The sequence below is a fragment of the Rhinoraja longicauda genome, chromosome 21 (genome assembly GCF_053455715.1).
Source record: "Rhinoraja longicauda isolate Sanriku21f chromosome 21, sRhiLon1.1, whole genome shotgun sequence".
Taxonomy (NCBI): Eukaryota; Metazoa; Chordata; class Chondrichthyes; order Rajiformes; family Arhynchobatidae; genus Rhinoraja; species Rhinoraja longicauda.
In genome coordinates this window covers 33,032,321-33,057,386 of record NC_135973.1, presented here as the reverse complement: position 1 = coordinate 33,057,386, position 25,066 = coordinate 33,032,321, and the positions used below count along the sequence as shown (strand labels likewise).

The following is a 25,066-nucleotide window of genomic DNA, read 5'->3' as shown; positions in this document are numbered from 1 at the left end:
AATTAATAGAAAGATGGACAGATGCCATTAACAATAGATGGACACAAAGTGCTGGAGTAACTCAGCAGGTCAGGCAGCATCTCCGAAGAAGTTACTCCAGCACTTTGGGTCTATCTTTGGTATATACCAGCAAATGCAGTTCCATAAACCGCACAAACTGATATAATTCACCTCCTTGCAAAGAATGCTCAACATTTGATAAAATGTTCACAAACATTTGTGTTAAGAAATGTTAAGGAATTCCTCTGGTGACTTTTCTCCACATCAGCGGTGAATGTAAACTAGTGCTCTGCTTCTCCTGTACATGTTTGTGACTTTGTATTTCCTTAGTCAAATCTGCTTTATTGTACTTAAACATGAAGCTCTGTTTGTGGAATTCAATAAATCATAAATATTTACCAAACACAGCACTGTTGGGCACATAGTCTTGTGCCAACATTTTGAACTTACAACAAGCGTAAAAGATCCTTTCCTTAATTTCTTAGAAAATACAATATTTAGATTGAACTGTGAGTCTGAACTTTCCTTTTGCATTATTTTAAAAGTTGTAACTCATTTAATATTTGAAGTATTAGCCTAATCAAATAATTTTGATATTTTAATGAACACATTAAAAACAGCTAATTTCAAGATATCTAAAATAAACTACATAGAAATTAACCAAGATTATAATGCCTGACAATTATTTATCCTTGACCATTATACACCATCAGCCAAAACATTATGACCACTGACAGGTAAAGTGAATAACATTGATTATCTTGTTACAATGGCACCTGTCAATGGATGGGATATATTAGGCAGCAAGTGAACAGTCAGCTCTTGATGTTGATGTGTTGGATGCAGGAGAAATGGGCAGGAGTAAAGACCTGAGCAACTTTACAAGGGCCAAATTGTTATGGCCAGACAACTGGGTCAGAGTATATCTGAAACGGCAAGGCTTGTGGGGTGTTCCCGGTCAGCAGTGGTGAGTGGTCCAAGGAGGGACAAACCACAAACCGGCGACAGGACGTTGGGCGCCCAAGGCTCATCGATGTGCGAGGGCAACGAAGACTATCCCGTCTGGTCTGAACCAACAGAAGGTCTACTGTGACACAAGTCACAGAAAATTTTAATGGTGGTCATGGGAGGAATGTGTCACGATACAAAGTGCATTGCACCCTGCTGCGTATGGGGCTGCACACGGAGGACCAACAGCATATTAGGCAGGTGGTCATAATGTTTTGGCTCATCAGGTCATAATGTTTTGGCTTATCGGTGTAATATATGGAACGTTTGTATGTCAACACATTGTGCTGTTGTGCTCCATTTATTCTGCACAATCATCCCTACTGGCAGTAATACCAGGATGCAACAAAGGTCAGACTAAAATAGGCAACCCATTATTTTTAAACAGTGTCCCATAGTTCTGGATTCTCCGAGAAGAGGAGATATCTTCTACACTTCCACAATCCCATCTACTCCCCTCAGGATCCTGTTAGTTTCAATCAAAGCCCTTTTCATTCTATCGAACTCAAGTAGACAAAGCCTAGCCTGTCCAATATTTCCTCATAAGACAACCGCCCCATTCAAAATATTAGACTAATTAAACTTTCGCTGAACTTCTTCCGAGTTTTTAAGATCCTTCCTTAAATAAGAAGGCCAATATTGTATACCTTTGTCCAAAGTGTGAAGAAGGGTCTCGTCCTGGAACATCACCCATTCCTTCTTTCCAGAGATGCTGCCTGTCCCAATGAGTTACTCCAGCTTTTTGTGTCTATCTTTGGTTTAAACCAGCATCTGCAGTTCCTTCTTACACATGATACCAAGATGAAATGATCTCACCTGCCTGCACATTATCCATATCCCCCCATTACTTCCATATCCATGTGCCTATCCAAAAGCCTCCTAAGCATCACAATTGTATCTGCCTCCACCTCCACTCTTGGCAGCATGATCCAGGCACCCACCACTTTTTGTGTAAAAAAACCTTCTCCACACATTTCCTTGAAATGTTGCCTCATCTTAAAGCTATGCCCCCTAGTCTTTAATATTTCTGCCCTGGGTAAAAGGTTCTGACTACCTGCCCATCTATCTATGCCTCTCATAATTTTATATATTTCTATCAGGACTCCCCTCAACCTCTGGCCTTCCCGAGAAGACCATCCAGGTCTGTTCAACCTCTCCTTATAGCTAATACCCTCCAATCCAGGCATCATTCCGGTAAAAGTCCTGAACTAGGAGACCCCCTCCGCACCTCAGATCTCTAAAAACGATCCCCATTTAGATAACGTGATTGCTTGTTATTTTTCTTCCTGACAATATTTCACGTTTTCCTATAAAATACTCAATCTGCTAGATCTTTGTCCATTTAACATCTTTCTAACCTCCTTATGTTGTCCTCACAAATTACTTCCTGTCCATCTTTGTAAACAGTTTTATTCTGCAAAGCTACAACAAGTAAATTGGTTTAAGTATCAGATGAACCATTACCTGCATACAAATCACCAAGTGCTCCTGCTAACACTTTGAAGGCACAGGTTTTACCACCCAGAGGATCACCAACAATCATAAATCCATGACGCACTAACATCATCTCATAAATCTGTTGAAGCACAATATAAATTAATAAAATACTTCATTTCAGATTATTATTTTTTTTAATCTATTACAGAATCACAAGTATAGAAACAAAAAAACCCACCAGAAGTTAATAAAAACATACGTTATTATATATCAACATTAACAGCAACTCCCTGCCCTTGTTGACTTTTGTCCACTTCATCTTTTATTCACAGATTGCCGAATGCAGAAGTGTATTTGACGATGGGGAAGGTCAACATTGCTTCAGTCCATGACTAAAGAACAATTCCATCCCCCTTGCACTCAGGGAGAGGGATAATAGCGGGTAACCCATAGAGCTCAGAAGACCATTGGAACACAGCGACCAGCCTTGGAGGGCATCTACAACACACGATGCCTCAGAAAAGCCACCAGCATCCACAAAGACTCTTCACACCCCTGCAACAGTCTGTTCGAACTTCTACCATCGGGCAAACGATACAAGGCCTTCTACGCCCGTACCTCCAGACTCAGGAACAGCTTCATCCCCAGGGCCATAGCTGCTATAAACCGGTCCTGTTGAGCTGGATGGTCACATCGCACAGTGAACCGGCACAGATCTACTTGCACTTTACTCTGTTTTAAAACTTTTCTAATTTGTTTCATTGGGTTGTTTAAATTAATACTGACTAGCTAATTAATTTATTGCATCGTATGGGAGGCGCATTCCCAATCTCATTGTACTCCTGTACAATGACAATAAAGATATATTGTATTGTATTGTATTGTATTTTAGATATGTATTGTCAAGTTACATTGGTACCCTATTCTAACTATGATAAGGAGTGACAAAGGCATACACAGAAGTAAACAATTCCAATGCTTTTCTTTTCCAAGTTGTGACCATCCAGGAACATTCTACTTTGGAGCACTTTGAAAGTCACTTCACCACAGCCATGAAGCTGGCTCAAGATGGCAACAGTACCATCTCACGAACATTTAAGGATGGAAAATAATCCATTCATGTCCGGTCCCACAAATGACTGTTAAAAAATTTCTAAAGGAATGTCAATTCAGAAATATAAATTTATAAATTTACAATACAATTATTCTCTATCACACTGAGAATTAAAGGAGGGGATCTTTATATTAAGCACCAAAAATCAATTATTCTCGGGGCTGATGCAATATTGACCTAATTGTATGCTGCAGATTTTTTTGTGAATCAAATAAGGACAAACAATCAAACAAACTGAAACACTACATTTAAGGAAAGAAATATAACTGAAAATAAATATGACAGATCTCAGGTAACACCATGTGCAGTTTTATTGTTCATAGAGCCACACCTTTATACTAAGGTTGTACTCACTGTGAGGGCAATTGTCAAGCAAGAAAATGATAAGGCCATGAAATTCTGAAGAATTTCTCTTGACCTTGTTGTACTTCGTGGTCCGGTATCTGTTATACCTTTGTTATGACTCTGGACGGACCACAAGTACACGTGTTTAAAAGGTTTAAAGGCTGGAGCTTAAATCCAGGCTGTTTATTCCACGGCCACCTGGAACCAAAGTGACCACCAAATCACCTCATTCTCTTATATACACGTTACTACACAGGCAAACAAAGTAGTCCTTGTGATACAACAAAGTAGTCCTTGCAATATCACAACAGACCTCATATTATAACTTTGGCAGCAGAAACCATTGGGACATAGTGACAATAATCATCTACAGCTATTGTCACTGGATTTCTGGTGAGGTTAAGGTGGGCGAGCAAGAACATGAGAATTTCAGGACCAGAGTTATGTTTTTGCTTCAATTGTGGGAACAAAGGTCATATGGTCTTTAAAACCTATTCCATGATTCAAAAGGTTACCACTCACAAGCTTCAATGGCTAATTTAAACTGGAATAGTGTGCGGTCTAACCCCTGCCATGCCTTTACAATCCACTCTGACCACACCTCCCCCTCTGCCTTTGAAGTGTCTGCCCTCAGCAGAGATCTCACCTACATCACCATCGATCTCACCAATGTAGCCCTGCGGCCACACCTCAATGAGTTTCAAGCCTGCTATCATATTGAGCGATCCTTTCTATTTCTCAATCAAGAAGGCTCTAGGGCCCCATGGCGCTCCCGAGAATGTAGATCCTACCAGTTCCCTTCTCTGCAGGTAAAGCTTATTCTCATCTGTAACAATTTCTCTTTTGATTCCCCCCAATTCCCTAATTGGGGGTTAAATTGACAGTACAACATTCTGGTTTAAATTAGCCATCTAAGGATTAATTCATAATTATTTTTGTTTGTGTCTCTCTCAAAGGCCATCCCAGTAATTAAAAGGAGACTATCCATTTTACTATTGAAAGTGCATGGTATAGTGGGACAGACGTGGCAGTAATGCAACTGAAAAGCAGATGATGGTGATCAAAAATCAGAAACTACTATACATAGATGCTTCTTAAAACATTAAACAAAATAAATGATGACATCGTTAAATAATTTAAGTGACCTGAGTAATCTTCTCAATAAACCATGGGACAGCCTGCAGCTTCATTTTCTTAATGTTGCTCTTCAACGCATTAATGAAAACGTCACGTTCCGGTACAGGAAGCACCACACCAGGGAACAGGTCGGATATTATGCCCTAAGGTAATGCGAAAGATAGGCTCGATTTTAACAATAAAACATTTACATTTATACAACCACTTTCACAAAGTCTGAAAGCTCTTTACAATCAATGAGGCCATGTTGAAGTGTATTGCAATAAAACACAAAGAGCTGGCATAACTCAGCGGTCAGGCAGCATCCCTGGAGGACATAGATAGTTGACGTTTCACCCGAAACGTCACCTAGCCATGTCCTCCAGAGATGCTGCCTGACTCGCTGAATTACTCCAACACTTAGTGTTCTACGCAAGATTCCAGCATCTGCAGTTCCGTGTGTCTGAATGGTAATAATCCAGAAACACAACAGCAAAGTTGTGAATAGCAAGTCCCCACAGTCAAGTGAAAATGACAGAATGACCACGTTAATGTCTCATTCAAGAAGCTATGGCTTAGAAAGCTATGGATGCAGAGAAATGGGGAGGAAATAGGATGAAATAGGATGAATCGGACTGCTCCTCTGAGAGCTGGCAAGAAGCCAATGTATCCATTCTATATACCACAAAGGCATGAGAGCAGTCTACGGACGCCTGTTTATTGGTGAAGCCCGGGCATATCCAATTTCTCACCTCAGTGGCTGAAAATAAAATATATGAAATCTCTTCCACTTGCGTTCAGAAATCGGTACTTCCCCAACCCCCTGTTTGAAAAGGCAGTGGTACTGGGAGATGCGGCAGAGATCAGCGACACCCTACTGTGATCCCGAGATGAGGACTTTGGGAGTGACTATGAGCCAAACCTCCACAGGCAGATTAATCAAGATATCCATGTGATATTGCATTGGAGGTTGCAAGATGTCGGAGATGTGAATGGGGACAAAGAATACAGTAAAAGTGCATTATGTGGGAAGAATTATACCAGATAGGATGAAAATCCTGCCAAGAAATTAGATTTATATATCAACAAGATATAAGGCACCAAGAATTGTTCTGCATGTGGCTCTGTTTTGAGTTGCGTTGATTTTCAGGGATTTTTTTTTTCCAGAGCTGCATGGATAAGTTTCTAGGACAACATCTTTCATGATGCACCATGCCTTCTACATAGTCTATGTCCAACCTAATGAACCATTGCTTAAACAAAAAATCACAGGCCTTTTAATTACAGATTCTCATGTTAGTCCAAAATATGCCTCAACAGTTTTGTTTTGTTTTGAACAAATGGGACTGAAAATACAGGCAATGCAAAGATTACAAATGAGAAGCTGAAAAAAAAGGTATTTTTAACCATTGCGTCTCAACCAATTTTTCCTTGTGGAAGCCTAGTAGTTTGATTGGCATTTTCAACTTTTGTCTCACTTTTCCAATAAATTAAGTTTTGCTTTTATTTAATTTTTGACATTATGGTCAGTCAGTCTCATGGCTCTGCACTATGTCCTTACAGTGCTCGCTAATTGTTTTCAAATAAATCTCTCTGCAATAAATATGTTGTGCACTGCAGACCCGATTTCCTTCTTTATTTCTTCATAATCTACCTGAAACAGAGGAACATCCTGGGCTAAAAATTTGGCCAAGTTCACATCCAACAGGGCTTGTAGTAGCAATACACTCTCATTCTGAGTTGTGAATTTGAGCTTGAGGTTTCCAGCTGCTGTGAGGACTGACTTGACTGCACGCATTCCATAATCATAGTGATGCTGCGATGATAACTGTTCGGAGCACAGTCGATAGGTAGCCACAATCTTCTGGGAAAGACTGGAGAAGTAATATTAAAGGTAAGAGTTGATGGAGGGAAGAGAGCAACAAGTTGCAGTCAGTTTTATCTAACACAATTTTTTAAATCATAATATTACAAAGAATTAACTGTTGAGAAAACACAACAGTTGATCCTTTGAACTAGACAGTTGCATCATGTAATATTGTACATTAAATATTCAGTCCAAGGGATTTTGGAAGACCAGCCTAAAAACACATTTTTCTAAAGTTAGTTTTCAGTTGTATTGACAGTCTATATTTGAAACAGAATGAAAGTAAAATACACGCAAATGGATCTTGAAAAATAGCCCAAGTACATATGTACAAAGATATAGAATTGTTAACTAGTGATGTTGTGATATGTATGGGATAGGAGTATACTTGAAGATATACCTCAATCCACCTATCAGTGATTTCTGCTGCTGATATTGCCAAAATGTGTAGAGTCATGGGAATGTTAAATAATTCTATCTGGCATAATCATCTCTACTATTTGGCTGGCAAATAAAACCAAAATCTGCAACCAGATCTGTTGTGTTTAGTCAATGATTATTACAGTATACATCCCAAAGATGTTCAACGCTGATCATGTACCTTCCTGAGTTTATCTATGTCCTGGTAAAATTTTCATCCTGTCTGATTCTTGCAAACCTATGCAGGGATTACAAGGACTGTGGATTCTCAGTCCTGCAACATCATCACAGGTGTATAAACTACTCGACAAAGACCTCATTAACACTGATGCTCGGCACATTTTGTTGGCAGATATGGCTTCCATTGGCCACAACTTGGACTGGAATTTGGTCCTACAGTTCCAAAGAAAGGAGTTACCTGGTGCATCGGAGGGGAAATGGCTGTAAATGGGAGATCAGAACAAACTCACCAAAGTGGGCAGGCAATGGGCATTGCACCCACCTTTCATTGAGAATGAAATGGCCCCTCATTTGTTTTACATGTGCAGGCACCTGTCACAGTCCACCAATTTTCCTGTAGGTAAGGATTATGTATTGCTGCATTTTAAGAGGATTTAAAATAATTTAAAATATATTTAGTTTTTAACCTTCGTGAGTCGATGAACCCCATTGAGTAAAGCGAAATTTCACCAATCAGAGCGTAGTCTGGCACCATCATAGCAACTGTACGGAACAATGCCTGTAAAAATTCAAGAAAATGGAGTACATTACAAAAATCAGTCATAAGGAGAAACAATATGATCCAACCATTAATATTCTGGGGATGAAATGTATCTAAACACCAAATGAGGTTGTCCTATTCATTATAATCCATGACATCATCAGTACATCAGCAATAATGGCCTATGGCATTCAAAATCTCCCCCAAAATAATTGATATGGAGATTATTTGGTTAACTGCATATTCAAATTCAAAAACTCGGCAGCAGAGATCTTAACGTCTGATGACAAACCAATTCTTTGCTTATAGTTATATTAAAAATTGTTTGGAAATAATAAGTGTGGAGACTGCAAAATGAGTTATCAGGTGATATTAAATATTGATGGATGAGACAATGACTTGGATACTGGCCACCTTCGCCAACAGTCTGTCTGTCCCTTCCTTCTTTGTTGTTTGTTTCGATCTGTTAAATGTATGTTTTTAGTGTTGTTTAGCTTGTATTATGTGGGGGGTGGGGGGATTTGGGGAAACATTTTCTAATCTCTTACCTCGACGGAGATGCAATTTTTTTCCGTATCGTATCTCTGTCCGCACTGCGGCCTAACATTGAGGAGTTGGTGGCCTTTGCAGGAGACCGACTTCGAGAACTCCACCGCAGGTGCCTGCGGACTTAACATCACGGAGCCCGCGATCCCTATTGGGGATCGACTTTGGGGCTCCAACTGCGGGAGCCTGTGGACTTTAACATTGCAGAGCTTGCGGTCTCTGGTTAGACCGACTTCGGGAACTCCAAGCCGCGGGAGCTTCGACCACCCCGACGCGGGAGCTTCAATCGCCCCAAAGCAGGGCTTCAACCGCCGGCTGCGGGAGCTTCGATCGCCCCGACTGCGGATGGTTCGACTGCCCCGACCGCGGGAGAATAAAAGAGGGAGCAGTTTTGACTTTATTGCCTTCCATCGCAGTGAGGAACATTGGGAATCCGCTGTGGTGTTTATGTTTATGTTAACCTTTATGTAGTTGTGTGTCCTGTTGCTTTTTTTTTTAGTATGGCTGTACGGTAATTCGAATTTCACTGTGCCCTAATTGGTACACGTGACAATAATCTGATCTTGAAACCTTGACCTTGAGGTGAAGGCTTGAGGACAATTGTCTTCAATAAAAGATGTTCTGTTGACAGCTCTAACACTGTTATTTGCCATTATGAGAGAAACATCGTGGAGTCTACAAATGTAAAATTATCATAATAGGAAACGGTGGAGGGGCAATTTGCTATTGGGGGACTAAAAGAGAAAGTAAATAACTGTTCTATTTCTATGTTAAAAAAATCTCAGAAATAAATTTCAGCAAAAGGCTACGTACATACTTTGGAAAAGAATGGGCTCGTAAATAAATTTGGATAGAGTAATGAAAAAATCTCTTCAAATCTCATTCCCCTATTTGTTCTAATGCAAATTATTTGGAAATATTTCCAAACTATTTTCAATATTGGGACTAATTTGAAGTATCCTAAAATCAAGAACAAAATCTGTGCCTTACCTTGAGGTTGTCAGGCAGCTCTGCCCGACCTGCATAGCCAGGATTCATCGTTATGAAGACCGAACATGTTGGGTTGAGAGAAAGTTCAGTACCTTCGAAGTGAAATGTTTTAAGTTTCCGTATAATTGCTTGTTGAATACTGAGGATCTGTTGTGCAACTACAGACAGCACTTCAACCTAGGAATCAAAACAGCAACCCAAAACTGAGATTTGTAATCACGGTTCTTTCTTGCTGCATTACATAAGCCATAAATAATAAAGTAATACTTTTCTGCTTTGCAGCAAGAGATGACAATCTGCCATCACAAATATCTTCTGAGTTCCGAAGTAATTGCCAAGTATTTTTTTAAAAATCAAGGAAATACGATGTATAACCCGTGCCAAAAATCTGGATCATTTGCATGCGTGAAGCATGATGATACTTCTACCGTAAGAGCAATGACAGATTTGCTGTAAAGCATTGCCTTCTCACCCCATCGCGATGCTAACATGCTCTCTTGAGCAGGAAAGGGAGTCACTCACAGAATGTGGAGTCTGTTTCAATAAGTATGTTGGTTTGATGAATATTATTGTTATGCGATTGGCAATTCCAACAGGGGTCAGAGAAAGAAAGCAGTGACAGCCTCCCTGTAAGAATCCTAACGTAGAAGTAGTCCAGGTAGTTAGGTAATTAAATGCAATTAAGTTTTCTTTTAAATTAGAATGAGTAGCTTTGGATCTCAATTGATCCAAGCTCCCACTATCTGCATTCAGTACCATCCTCACCACGAAGGGGAAATGTGAGTTTAGTCCACAGCCTACATTGAGTTGAATGCATAAGTTTTGTCATGGTCTAAATAGTAGACCTGAGGGGTCAGAATAGCTTCTACATGTCCCTATATTTATATGTTCCGTTGAATATAGCCATAGCAAAGGCAATTGCAATTGCAGGAAATAAGGCAAATGTTCCTTATATATCTATGCCCACCTATAACAGGTATAACAGGTATAACAGAGCTTTATTTGTCGTTCGGTACCGAAGTACCGAACGAAACTACATAGCAGTCATAGAAAAAAAAAGAACACAAGACACATAACCCCAACACAAACGTCCATCACAGTGACTCCAAACACCCCCTCACTGTGATGGAGGCAACAAAACTTCCACTCTCTTCCACTCTCTTCCCCACGCCCACAGCTCGTCCCCGACCGACCCGCACAGTCCCCGCACCGGGCGCTGAAACTTCCCACGGCCGAACCGGGCGATGAAAGGCCCGCGACCAAGCCTTGCGCAGCTAAGTCCCGTGGTCGAGCCGCACCGGGCGATGTCAAGTCCGCAGTCGAGCCGCACCAGCGATGAAAAGCCCCGCAGTCGAGCTGCACCGGGCACTGTTAAGTCCAGCGGCCAAGCCGCACCGGGATGTTAAGTCCAGCGGCCAAGCCGCACCGGGCACTGTTAAGTCCAGCGGCCAAGCCGCACCGGGCACTGTTAAGTCCAGCGGCCAAGCCGCACCGGGATGTTAAGTCCAGCGGCCAAGCCGCACCGGGATGTAAAGTCCAGCGGCCGAGCCGCACCGGGATGTAAAGTCCAGCGGCCGAGCCGCAGCGGGCGATGTTAGGCCCCGCAGCCGAGCCGCACCCCGCGCCGTGAGGAAGAGAAAAGTCCCCCCCCCCACACACCCACCCACACCACCACCCCCTCCCACACATACACAACCAAAAATATATATATAAAAACCATCCCAACACCGACACACAACAAAAAAAAGACGGACAGACTGCTAGTCAGCCGCTGCCGTTAGGCGCCGCCACGTATCACTCATTTGTTGATTTTTCTTGTTTTTAAATGCTTCATCTGTGTGTTGTTTTAATGGCGTTTGTAACCTTATAGCTTTGTCACTAGGATTTGAGATTTTGTTTCTGAGTTAATTTGATGGCATTGGGACATTCCACAAAGATGTTCCTACTGTTCCTGGATTGGAATATATTACAGTAATCTTTCATTCATGGCTTGTGATTAAATGTTCAGTCAGACAGCAATAACCTTGGCCATATCACACCTGAATTACTGAGCAGTAGAAAATGTCAAGCTCCTGGTTGATATCCAGTGAAAAGATTGAGATGGGGAGAATGCTAGAGATTTTTAAAAAATGGAACTAAAGTAAAATAAAATGAAAATAATAGTGAAGTAAAATTAGCTTAGGAATTGTGGTTTTTTTTTGCCATACCCCACCACAAGAATTAAGTGTAAATGCTTAACTTATATTCTGAGATATGGTTGCATCAAGTGCCGTTCTTCAGGTGAAACTGAGGATGATCTCTCATTAAGTCCCCTGCCCATTGAAAAAACGGAAAATTAAATATCCCTGCAAAGACCATGATCTTTCTAAGTTGGTGCAATTACCTCTATTCTGTTGAATTCATCAAAGCAGGCCCATGACCCAGCTTGGGCAAGACCCTTGAAAAATTTCCCCATGGCTTTATAATCCAGACCATCAGAGCAGTTGAAAACCACGCACTGTAGGAACAGAGAAGACATCAGTCCTGTTGAATAACATACTTAAAGGCAACAACTCAACAACTACATAAATGAAAGGCCTTCTTTCTCATCGTGTTTGATAAATACATCTTCCTCTTAATTCCTGAGATTAGACACAATAGTGTCGCATCAATTAACATTGGAGGCATAATTACGGCAACTTAAAGGTATTTATTAATTGTTTTTTATATTAGCCTTTAGCAAGCACCATATATATAATGTGTGGGAAAGAACTGCTGATGATGGTTTAAATGGAAGGTAGGCACAAAATGCTGGAGTAACTCAGCGGGACAGGCAGCATCTCTGGAGGGAAGGAATGGTGGCGTTTCGGGTCGAGACTCTTCTTCAGTCTAGAGAAGGTTCTCGACCCGAAACATCACCCATTCCTTCTCTCCAGAGATGCTACCTGTCCCGCTGAGTTACTCCAGCATTTTGTGTCTACCATATATATAATCACTGGAATACATTTTCTGGCCCAGACTTCATCTCCAAAGACCAAAATGCACCACTTAACCATATCAGAAATTTGTACCTGCTTCTGAAGTTCACTCAATTAACTTTAATAGAATGAATTTCACAAACACTAATGTGACTCCACGGTCAATTTTCTGTCATCAACTGATGAGGATTTTTTAAGCAATAGTTGATTTGGTAAAAATATATTTGTAACATTCAGCTGAACTGGCAGGACAGTAATCTGCCTAATCAAATCTTCTGTCTGTGGTAGAATTTGTCTGGTTTTATTCTTTGCATTTGACCATGTAGCAGATAAGAAAAATATTTTTAACCAGATAAGCATCAGTTTAAGGCTCAGTTGGTAGCAACCAATTCAGAAATTTGAGCACAAAATAATTACCAACACAGTACTTTTGGAGGTGGGATGTTCTGGGTGTGACTTTAACATCTACCCGAGGGAACAGATTTGGCCTCAGTTGAAAGATACCATGGTAGTTTCATGGGACAATAAGGGAGCTAATCCTGAGACCCTGGCCAACATTCAAAACGCAGCACCACCTAAATTATTTATCACATTTTTGTATTTCCAACGATAAAACAGCAGTTATACTTCCAAAACATACGATTCATTCACTGTAAAGTACTTGAGGACATTTTGAAAGAGACATAGAATGCACCATTTTAATGCAAGACTAATTTTCATTCTTTCAGTAGGTTTGCAATTTTATTTCTTCATTTCTGAAACTAGGCTTCATAGTGTCACTCTACAAGTTGATATACATTCTAGCTCTTTGTGCCTTCAAGTAAAACTGCTTTTGTTTTACAAATTGATTTTTAATTATAAACTACTGCTTGTTGGTTTCATCGTCTTCCAGAAGAAATAATGTTGAAACTATTGCATCCTATATCACTTGTGCTGTCTAGATTTAAAACATCCATAAAATCCAGTATATCGGTTGAACAGTGGTTACATTACCAGATTAATATTTCAGAAACCCGATTCCAAATCTGACCTGTGGAATTTGGTTTAATTTATTATTATTGTCACGTGAACCGAGGAACACTGAAAAGCTTTTGTTTGCATGCTACCCAGTCAAAGAAAATACTAATTTCATTGCATTAAAAAAAGGAACTTGTCATTAGTATCAATGACTACCAAACTGCCAGTTCCTTATCATTTCATATGTGGTTATTCATGTAACTCAGAGGTCTGACACAACATTGATGGAAAGGAAATGCAGATGCTGGTTTACACCAAAGATAGAGACAAAATGCTGGAGTAACACAGCAGGACAGGCAGCATCTCTGGAGAGAAGGAATGGGTGACGTTTTGGGTCGAGACCCTTCTTCAGATTGATGCCTCAGTGGACATCGAGGTCAGATATCAGAGTTGACTACAGGGTCTACATCAGTTATGAAGGTAGGCCAAGGTGGGAGATGTAATTTAACTCTGACAAGTGTGAGGTGTTGCGCTTTGGTGTTATCGGAATAGCGCACCCGGTGGTGCAGTACCGGGGATATATTACCCATGAGCTGTAGCCAAGCTGATCCTGAATTAAAATGGCTGAACCCAAGACTCGAGTGTAAAGCCTCTGTTAATTAGTTGTGTAGCTGTAATGTAGCAGGTTACAGAAAGGAAACACACTAACAAAACATTTGGTATGCCAAATCTGGACAGGAACCATCTACCCTAGCTGTGCATCATAATTTTATATATATTTTTATCAGATCTATGCTCAACCTCCAATGCTCGATAGAAAACAATTCAAGTTTGCCCAACCTCTCCTTATAGCTTATAGCCTCTAAGCCAGGCAACTTTCCAGTGAACCTGTTCTGCATCCTCTCCAAAATCTCCACATCACTCCAATAGCGGAGCAACCAGAATTACGCACAATATTCCAAATGAGATCAATACTGGTGCAACGAGAGTGCAGGAAGAAATACCAGGAACAGCACCTCATCTAAAAATGAGTTGACACCCTAATGAAGCCATGCTAAATAGCATGCAATCAACTGTGCCAAGCAATCTCAGATTGCTTGGATGAGATCAAAGCTCTGTAGCACTGCCCAAAGATACTAGAGGAACAAGATGCACCACTCCGTTGAAATCACCTATACTGAAGTGTAGTACGCAAAGGAGCGTAACGTCCGCCATTTTAGTAGGCAAAACCCGCCGTCCATTATGCCTCCCACAGTGTAATCAGTGTTTTGGGGGAACAGTATGTGTGATGATACCATAAAAATACAGAATATATCTCATCTATCAATTCACAGATTTTTGTTATTTTTCTTTTAAAATGTTTCTGGAAGTTTCTGCCTACTAAAGTGGCGTCATGACATACTACATTTTTTGGGGCCAAGTGGTCTATCTTGTTCATCTAGTATCTTTGGTGCTGCCACACCGAGTTGACAAACAGCTAATAGAAAGGGGAGACTCTGAAAAGATCCCCACCCCTACCCATCGCAGGGAAACCGTGAACAGCAAGAAATGATGAGTGGAACATCCATCCAATTTCTTTCCAGTGATGCTCTCCACAACAGAAGCCAGTCTTCAGCCAATTCGATGTGTCCTTTATAATAAGAAAAACAGCAATATGGCTGAATATAGCATATAGATAACTGAGAACCTGCACTCCAGAACTGGTCATAGCTCGAGCCAAGAATCATGGGTTATTGAGTGAAATTGCAACCCGTTAGGTTATTTTTAATCTATTACTGTAAAAGCATTAAGTGACAAATTACCTGCTTAGCTACAGCTTTTGCCAAATCTTTTGTTGTTTCTGTTTTGCCAGTTCCTGCTGGTCCTTCAGGGGCACCACCGAGATGTAACTTTAACGCTCCCATCAACGTCCTTGGTGCCACATAAGAAAAGACAACATTTCATCAGGAAACCAAAGATAACATGCAAATCTCATGGATTCTCAAAACTACCTGCACACAAATGATATTCTTGTAATAGATTATATACTTTTTGTGCCCTAATCTGCCCAGATTAAAAAAGGTTTCAATTTATTCTGTTTTCAGTTATGAAATATAATGATTTATTACTGATAATTCACGGATCTATTACATTTATAGCCTTTTACTTTAGAGCACCCCATTTTTAATGGTATTATATATTTCTTTGACAGTGAACTTGCTGTATCTTATATTTAATCCTCTGGAGGATTATACAGGATGCAGTCTAATTTCAACAGAATGATATCCTCCAGTCATACTCTGAGCATGTGCATCACTTTTATGTCTCATTTTCTGTATTTCAGGCTTTAAGGCTGCAGGGAAAAAAATGTACTCTTGGAAACTTCAGAAACTTCCTCTTCAAAAATAGAACTATTGTTGTGTGAAGCTTCTCCAACTTCAGGTAGTTCCTCTGTCCCTCTCTTTCCCCTCCCCCTTCCTAGTTCTCCCACTGTCTTCCTGTCTCCTACTACATCCTATCTTTGTCTCGTCTCCTCCCCTGACATCAGTCTGAAGAAGGGTCTCGACCCGAAACGTCACCCATTCCGTCTCTCCTGAGATGCTGCCCGACCTGCTGAGTTACTCCAGCATTTTGTGTCTACCTTCAGGATATAAAGCCATCACTAATGTTCTTCAGGAAAGATCTTCCATTCTTACATGGTCTGAGTTATATGAGACACCTGCCCCACATCAATGTATTTGACTGCACTCTTAAATGACAGGTTGGGAGGGGGTGCAGAAAAGGTTCACCCAAATACATCTGAGATTAGAGGGTATTAGCTATGAGGAGAGGATGAACAGACTTGGATTGTTTTTGTCTCGAATGCTTAAGATTGAGGGAAGACCTGGGTGTCAGAGGTTATGGGGAGAAGGCAGGAGAATGGGGTTAGGAGGGAGAGATAGATCAGCCATGATTGAATGGCGGAGTAGACTTGATGGGCCAAATGGCCTAATTTTACTACTATTCCTTATGCTCTTATGGAATATCAATAACTAGAGGGCATGGCATTAAGGTGAAAAGGGCAAAATTTGATGGCAAGTTTTTTTTTACGCAGAGGGTGGTGGGTGGAGGATGGAACAGGCTGCCCGGTGTGATGGTAGATACAATGGTGTTTAAGAGACTTTCAGATAGGCACATGGGAAGGCAGAGAATGGAGGGTGATGGATCTCATGCAGGCAGATGATATTAGTTTATTTTGGTATCATGTTTGGCACAGACATTCTGGGCCGAAGAGCTAGTTCCTGTACTCCACTTTTCTATGTTCCATTAGAGTGGATCATGGAAAGTTGCTACTATCACTTCAATGGCAAATTGAGGTGCATATTAAATCCTGGGCTTCTCAATGACATTATCTATGCAAATGCATATACCTGTGTTTACATACACACATAACTGAAAACAGAATTCATGTTCTGTCAATCTGCTCTGCACTGAACTTTAATAAACGTTGCTGAAGTATTGTCAAATTCACAACTATGTCTTAAAGATGTGGCAAGACTGGCTGGGAATTTAAATGAGAATTTCCATATTACTTCAATTGGTAAGTATGTTTCCTTACTGAGCTGAAATATATTCAATTTTTCAATTGAAAGGTCAGCATTAAAGAGAACAAAATTTGCTTGACTTCCAATTGCAGGCTAATTCATAGATTGCAAAAGTCAAAATCCATTGATTTTATTCACATTTTTTTTAAACTGAAGGGAATTTGAATCAACTTGAGCTTTTGAAAAAGCAAATTCGGTGAATTTGTTTGAAACTGGAGAAAATATAGTCATATTCCTCATTTGTTTGAAACTGGAGAAAATATAGTCTTTTCCTCTTTGTGGACATAAATGTACATCATGTTGACTTACCAACATTCAGCAGACACACATGTAAATAGCAGAAATCATTCAGTGACAAGCATTGTGCAAAGATTAAATTACTTTGCAAAACTATTAATCCATTATACACAAAGCACAAATTGTCTATTCAGCAAATCTAGTTTCTTTTAGAAGAATGAACTGTTTCATTTTACCTGTAACATCGATCTGTGAGTGGTGTTATTACAAGTCGTGCAGAATTACCCAGGTATTCATAGCCATATGTCAAAACAGTCGTGATCATACGCACAATAACCTCGTTTGTTTCCCAATAATTTCTCAGCTGAGATATCCACATGAAATCATTGAGGTTTGATACATTAGCTTCTGTCAAACAGGCAACTACGTCACGTGCTGTTGGAATAAAACACACCATGGGGCATATTATGTACCATTAAATACCTGTCCTTTTCTCTATCACTTCCCTGTGAGGTAGAGTCCTAAAAATGCTGTGAGGTAGAGTCCTAAAAATGGTTTCCCTTGGTAGGTAACTTGTATCAATTACCAGGTTGTGGTTGGTGATGTTTGTGATCAGCCATCAACAGATGGGACTGTCATTAGCCTGTAAGGATTTGGGGTGTGCGATTACAACATAGGAAATAGGAAGAGAAGGCACCAATTTGGCCCCTCATGCATTCCCTACCACTCGATAAGATCATAGTTGATCTTTAATCTCAATGTCACTTTTCTGTATTAACTCCATATCCCTTTATAATCTAAAAATCCATCTATCTCTGTCTTGAATGTACTCAACTGCTGAGCCTCCACAGTACTCAAGTAAGTACCATGCGTCAGGTGAAGATATTTCATAGCATCTCAGTCCAGAATAAGCAATCATGCACTTTGAGATTCAAAACACCAAAACTAGGGAAATATAATCGGTGCATTCAGCCTGTCAGCCCCATAAGAAAGTTTGATATTTTAATGAGACACCTCTCATTAAAATATCAAACAGTGGCGCAGCGGTAGAGTTGCTGCCTTACAGCGAATGCAGCGCCGGAGACTCAGGTTCGATCCTGACTATGGGCGCCGTCTGTACGGAGTTTGTACATTCCTCCCCCGTGACCTGCGTGGGTTTTCTCCGAGATCTTCGGTTTCCTCCCACATTCCAAAGACGTACAGATATGTAGGTTAATTGGCTGGGTTAATTAAAAATGTAAAAATTGTCCCTATTGTGTGTAGGATGGTGTGGGGATCGCTGGGCGGCGCGGACCCGGTGGGCCGAAGGGCCTGCTTCCGCACTGTATCTCTAAATCTAAAACAAAATCTAAAATTCTTCCAACAGACATTCACATGCAAATCCTCTAACCTCATCTACTGTATTCAGTGTTCTCGATGTGACCTCTTTAATATCAACGAGACAAAGTGTGGACATGGTGACCATGGGTGACACTTGTGTTCAGTCCGCCATGGTCTGCTGGACCTCCCGGTTGTTAACCATTTTAACTCCCCTACCCATACCGCTCTGCCTTAGGCCTCCTCCATTGCCAGAGTACAGCCACAAGCAAACAGGAGGTACAATACCTCACGACCCTCACAACATCAGTCTGAAGAAGGGTCTAGACCCGAAACGTCACCCATTCCTTCTCTCCCGAGATGCTGCCTGGCCTGCTGAGTTACTCCAGCATTTTGTGAATAAATACCTCACAACCCGCTTGAGCAGCTTACAACCTAACAGTATGAACGTTGAGTCCTTCAATTCTAGGTAACTAATCTACAAACTTCTCCCCCTGTTTTTCTCTCCCTTCTCTTGGCTGTGCCCCACCTGGATTCACACTCATTTCTCCCCTTTCCTCATCCAGGAGTTGGCTGCGCATAACGGCTGCGGCTCTCTGGCAGTCTGTTGTCTTTTTTTCTTTTTTTTTGTTTGTGTCGGTGTTGGGATGGTTTTTGTTTCTGTTTTTGGCTGTGTATGTGTGGTGGGGGGGTGGGGTGTGGGGGGTGGGGTGGGGTGGGGGGAAACCTTTCTTTTATTAGGTCTCTTCCCCGGGGCGCAGCTCGCCCGCGGGGCCTTCCATCGCCCGGCGCGGCTCGGCTGCGGGACTTAACATCGCCGGCGCGGCTCAGCCGCGGGACGTTTCAGTGCCCGGTGCGGCTCGGCCGCTGGACTTAACATCGCCCGGTGCGGCCGCGGGACGTTTCAGTGCCCGGCGCGGCTTGGCCGCTGGACTTAACATCGCCAGCGCGGCTCGGCCGCGGGACGTTTCAGTGCCCGGTGCGGCTTGGCCGCTGGACTTAACATCGCCCGGTGCGGCCGCGGGACGTTTCCATGCCCGGTGCGGCTCGGCCGCTGGACTTAAGAACGCCCGGTGCGGCCGCGGGACGTTTCAGTGCCCGGTGCGGCTCGGCTGCGGGACGTTTCAGTGCCCGGTGCGGCTCGGTCGCTGGACTTAACATCGCCCGGTGTGGCCGCGGGACGTTTCGGTGCCCGGGGCGGCTCGGCCGGGGGGCCTTCCATCCCCTTGCGGGGGCTGTGCATGTCGGTTGCCTCGGTAGGGGTCGAGCTGCCTGTCCGCGGGTGCGGGGGGAAGAGAGGGGAAGTTTTGTTGCCTCCATCACAGTGAGGGGGTGTGAGAGAGGGGGAGAGAGAGAGAGAGGGGGAGAGAGAGAGAGGGAGAGAGAGAGAGTCACTGTGATGGATGTTTGTGTTGGGGTCGGGTGTCCTGTGTTCTTTTCTTTTTTGTTGTGTCTTGTGTCATGTGACTGCTGAAATTTCGCTCGGTGTTTGTGCCGAGTGACAATAAAGTGTTGTTATGTTATGTTATCCCCTTCCACCTACATTCCTTTCTTACACTTTAAAATTCACACCTCTTCAATCCTTATCTTACTCTTTGTCTTTTCACCTCTGGCCTTTGTCAGAGCCTATTAGAGAGCCCCTCACCTGTATCCACCTATTATTTACCAGGCTTTTCCCTGCCCCCACCTAATTTTCAGCTTTCCCCCCACCACAATCAGTCCAAAGAACGGTTCCAATCTGAAACGTGACTCCCACATCACCTTCTCCAGAGGTGCTGTGTGACCTGCTGAGTTACTCCAAAACTGTGCCTGTTTTTTTAGAAACCAGAAGCTGCAGTTGTCTATATCTCTCGTTTGCCTTTCCCTTGACTAGTCTGAAGAAGGATCTTGGTCTGAAAACTCACCCATCCCTTCCCTCCAGAGGTGCTGCCTGGCCCGCTGACTTACTCCAGCATTTTGTGTCTAGTTGCAGTTCCTTGTGTTTCCTATCTGCTCATAAGATATGAAATCGTCTTCATCTGCCCTCATTGATCTCTATGGAACTTTAGATAGTTCCTCTGCCCCTCTCTTCCCCTCCCCCTTCCCAGATCTCCCACTGTCTTCCTGTCTCCACCTATATCCTTCCTTTGTCCCGCCCCCCCGACATCAGTCTGAAGAAGGGTCACGACCTGAAACGTCGCCCATTCCTTCCCTCCTGAGATGCTGCCTGACCTGCTGAGTTACTCCAGCATTTTGTGAATAAAGACCTTCGATTTGTACCAGCATCTGCAGTTATTTTCTTACACTAAATTAAAATGACTCATAATCCAGACCAACAAAACTTGTTAAATGCTTCCCTTCAAATAAGGGAGCTTGTCACATTCACATAAAATAGCTGACTTTTAAAAGTTTTAGTTGGCTTGGAAACCACTTTCAGAAAGAAATAGGGCTTTTTCAGCACTGCCCACATACCCAGCACAAATTATTTTATGTGACTTTTTGAAATAAGCATTTATTGTTACTTCCCCCTAAGATGAGAAACAACAAGCAACTATTTACCATGCACATCAATGACAGTAAGTGCTCCAAGAGACATGCGTTCTCCACCAGAGAGCTTTCCTCGTACTAGTTCCACAATTTCACTAATTTGTTCATTGCTTTTCTTTAGATAATCCTTCAAAGTAAAGTGAGAAGTGTATTAATATAGTAATTCGTGGAATTGCAGAGAAATAGAGAAATCCAGAATTTCTCTGTTATAGTAATGACGTAGAAATATTGAAGCCAATATATTTTTGTGTTCCAAATTTGAACTATTTTTCCACTGCTTTAAGGTTTATCCTTACCTCACAGATAGACTGATTTAGCAAGGCACCTGCTCCTATAAATAACACTTCAGTTATTTTACATTATTGCTGTCAGAACCACCAGTGTCCTAATTATAAGTGTTCATTTACATTGCAAATAAAAGCTTTGCAGCAAATACATTAAAGTCCAATCTGATCCAATGAAGTGAAAATAGAGAAAATAGAAAAAAGTAAAAAAGGTGAAAATGAATCAGTCTGAGGACGGGTCTCGACCCGAAACGTCACCCATTCCTTCTCTCCAGAGATGCTGCCTGTCCCGCTGAGTTACTCCAACATTTTGTTTCTACCTTCAAGTGAAAATAGATACAAGAATGCTTCCTCCAAGGAATCCCAATTAATTTTGTTTTGCCTCAAATTTGGATGGCATTTACATTCATACTGCATTTATATGCAATTACCTTAATTCCCCAAAACAATTTTTGGTTGAATTAATCTCAATAGCAACGTTTTGATGACTTGCTGGAAAATATATAACCTAGTTATCTGTTTCATAGTAAATGATATCTATGACCACAGTCAATAGTTGTTGCATTATTGAAGGCATTGGGTGCAGTTTTGATGCAGAATCCTAATGTTACTAAAATGTTACTGTTGCATAATAAATATGAAGTTCTTTACAAATGAATTTGCAAATGTTTGTGGTGAAAGTCATTTGTAAATATTTCCTCTTGAAAATTAACATTCATATCCCTGGCGCAGCGGTAGAGTTGCTGCCTTACAGCGAATGCAGCGCCGGAGACTCAGGTTCGATCCTGACTACGGGCGCCGTCTGTACGGAGTTTGTACGTTCTCCCCGTGACCTGCGTGGGTTTTCTCCGAGATCTTCGGTTTCCTCCCACACTCCAAAGACGTACAGGTATGTAGGTTAATTGACTGGGTAAATGTAAAAATTGTCCCTAGTGTGTGTAGGATAGTGTTAATGTGCGGGGATCGCTGGGCGGCGCGGACTCGGTGGGCTGAAGGGCCTGTTTCCGTGCTGTATCTCTAAAACTAAAAAATCTAAATCTAAAATCCTCACCTAACGGACCATCATGGAGAAAACAATTGAGGGCAATTTCACGCCTATCATTTAAGACCTTGTTTTAATAAAGTTAATTACAATTTTGTTTCAACTTAATCCAAGAATTAGGAAAATTATCTGCATCTCCAATGCTGACCACAGGATATGAACATGGCCACAATGATCCAGGCAGTTTGGTCCTGTTTTATCTTGCTTTTCTATTATGTATACATGGTGGAACTGCGAGAGACTTTAGGATGCACTGGTCTCAACAGTGCCCATGCTGCAACGGCTATGCACAGCATTGATCAAAGACTGCAAGACCATAAATTACCTTCATGCTCCACGTCCCTGTTGAACATAAGTTAAACACTAGCTGATGTATGCACAGTTGATACTGGACACTTCTTGAAATTAAGTATACGTACCCAGAGAGTGGGGGTAAGAGGATCATTTCTTCTAAAAATATAGGTAACACCAAATCTAACCCATGACATAACATATCTAGTTCCTATTGAACCAGACTGGGTTGGTAGTTGTGCAAGTAATCTGCTCTCAAGGACAACTCAATTATTGATGTTCTCTGCCAATTGTGTTAGAAATCATACAGGTTTAAACACCTGCAAATCAGGTGAAAACGCACACCACCAGATTCAGGGACAGTTTCTTTCCACTTGTTATCAGGCAACTGAATCATCCGACCACAATCAGAGAGCAGTGCTGAACTACTAACTACCTGTTTGGTGACCCTCGGACTTTGCTGGATTTACCTTGCACTAAATGTTATTCCCTTATCATGTATCTATACACTATAAATGGCTCGATTGTAATCATGTATTGTCTTTCTGCTGACTGGGGTTAGCACGCAAAAAAAGCTTTTCACTGTACCTCAGTACACATGACAATACACAAAACTGAACTGAAACTAAACTTAGGTTTACCAAGGTGAGAATTTCTTTCTAAAATTGTTTGTAGGCCAGAAATAGCAACATTTAGGAGGTAGAGAGAAGGAATTAACTGGCTACAATCCACTTTCCTTTCTCCAGAGAGTTAATCCAGCCCAGGCGCACCTGACAACCCTCCCCCAACCTCCTGAACTTTCACTCCTTCTTCTCAGTTGTCCAGTTCTGGTGTCATCAGCCTTCTTATCCAACATTGCTCAAACCTTTATGTTGGCTGTTTGTCAAGGAGAAAGGTACACAATCCCTTCAGGCATTAAATTCAACAAGGACACTGGCATTTTTTTGTTTCTGACAGCTGACACTCCTGTCTTCCCATTTCTGCTTAAAATATCAGGCCTCTAAGATAGTTGATGAAAGTTGTATCATATCGTGATCTTCTGCCGAAGGATATTACAGGATTAAATACATACGGGAAATGTGCAGAATTAACTTACAGGTAAAGTTCCTTGTGTAATCGCACTAGAAACCTCGCTGGTCCAGTAGATTGAGGACACGGAAATCACCACCTGTCCAGGCCACTGAAGAACCCATTTTTTACGAGGAAGCTTCAAAACCAACACATAAACACATTTAGGTATTCTCAAATAATAAACATTATGCTCATGGTGCACAGAATATTTTCAAACAGCACTGTGTGGACATAAACAAATTTTCTCTGATTTGCAACTAGCACTTTCCATTATCCATCTTTTTTCTACTTTGCTTTTCTGACCTATTTCAGCACATGACCATAAATACAGATCAGAGAGGCCATTGTACATGTGCCAGCATATGATGCCAGCGATAAAACTATTGGACTACTAACTCAGAGCCCCGAGTTAAAATCCCATATACATCTTCGAAATTTAAATTCAGATGAATAATCTGAAACATAGACACAACCAGGCATTACCTCCAACCTCATCTACTGTATCTGTTGTTCAAAGTGTGGACTCTTATACATCAATTAGCAAGACCAAACTTAGACTGGGCGATCGTTTCACTGAACACCTTCGCTCAGCCCGCCTGGGCCTACCTGATCTCCCGGTTGCCAAACACCTTAATTCCTCTTCCCATTCCCACACTGACTTTTCTGTCCTGGGCATGCTCCATTGTCAGAGTGAGGCCAAACGCAAATTAGAGGAACAGCACCTCATATTTCGCTTGGGCAGCTTACAGCCCAGCGGTATGAAAACTGATTTCTCTAACTTCAAGTAACCATTGCATCCTCTCTCTCCCCGTCCTATCTCCCTCTATCACCGTCTATATCTTTTGTTTCCCTTTCCCTTTCTAAAGAAGGGTCTCGACCCAAAACATCACCTATTCCTTTTCTGTCTGATTTGCTGAGTTACCCCAGCTTTTTCTGTCTATCTTCAGTTTAAACCAGCATCTATAGTTCCTTCCTTCACATTACCCATAATGATCATGAGTAATGATTATGATATAAAACGCCTCCTTCTCGAATGTCTCTCTGGGGAGTAAATCAGCCATCCTTATCTGGTTTGCCTATATGTGCCTCTAAACCTGCCCTGTATGCTTCACTCTAAAATGCTCCAGCATCCCACTCATTTGTAGATGACCCACCACAACCTTTCAGAAGGACAGTTAGGGATGGGCGATAAATGTTGGCCTTAATAGTAATGCTCAGACCATGAAAGCATAAATATATAAATAAACATATTGGGCG

General features: G+C 41.6%; 1 protein-coding gene across 1 annotated transcript in view; it reads right to left on the bottom strand.

Annotated features, from left to right (window-relative positions):
* dnah3 (dynein axonemal heavy chain 3) overlaps positions 1-25,066 on the bottom strand; it is a 174,413-nt gene that overhangs the window by 57,501 nt on the left and 91,846 nt on the right. Inside the window, exons 27-36 of the mRNA XM_078418267.1 lie at positions 23,835-23,945; positions 21,134-21,248; positions 17,515-17,713; positions 15,281-15,389; positions 11,948-12,061; positions 9,565-9,741; positions 7,955-8,046; positions 6,675-6,894; positions 5,050-5,184; positions 2,473-2,584 (exon numbers count right to left, since the gene is read on the bottom strand). Of these exons, the coding sequence (XP_078274393.1) occupies positions 2,473-2,584; positions 5,050-5,184; positions 6,675-6,894; positions 7,955-8,046; positions 9,565-9,741; positions 11,948-12,061; positions 15,281-15,389; positions 17,515-17,713; positions 21,134-21,248; positions 23,835-23,945 (1,384 nt within the window). The remainder of the gene's footprint in view (positions 1-2,472; positions 2,585-5,049; positions 5,185-6,674; positions 6,895-7,954; positions 8,047-9,564; positions 9,742-11,947; positions 12,062-15,280; positions 15,390-17,514; positions 17,714-21,133; positions 21,249-23,834; positions 23,946-25,066) is intronic.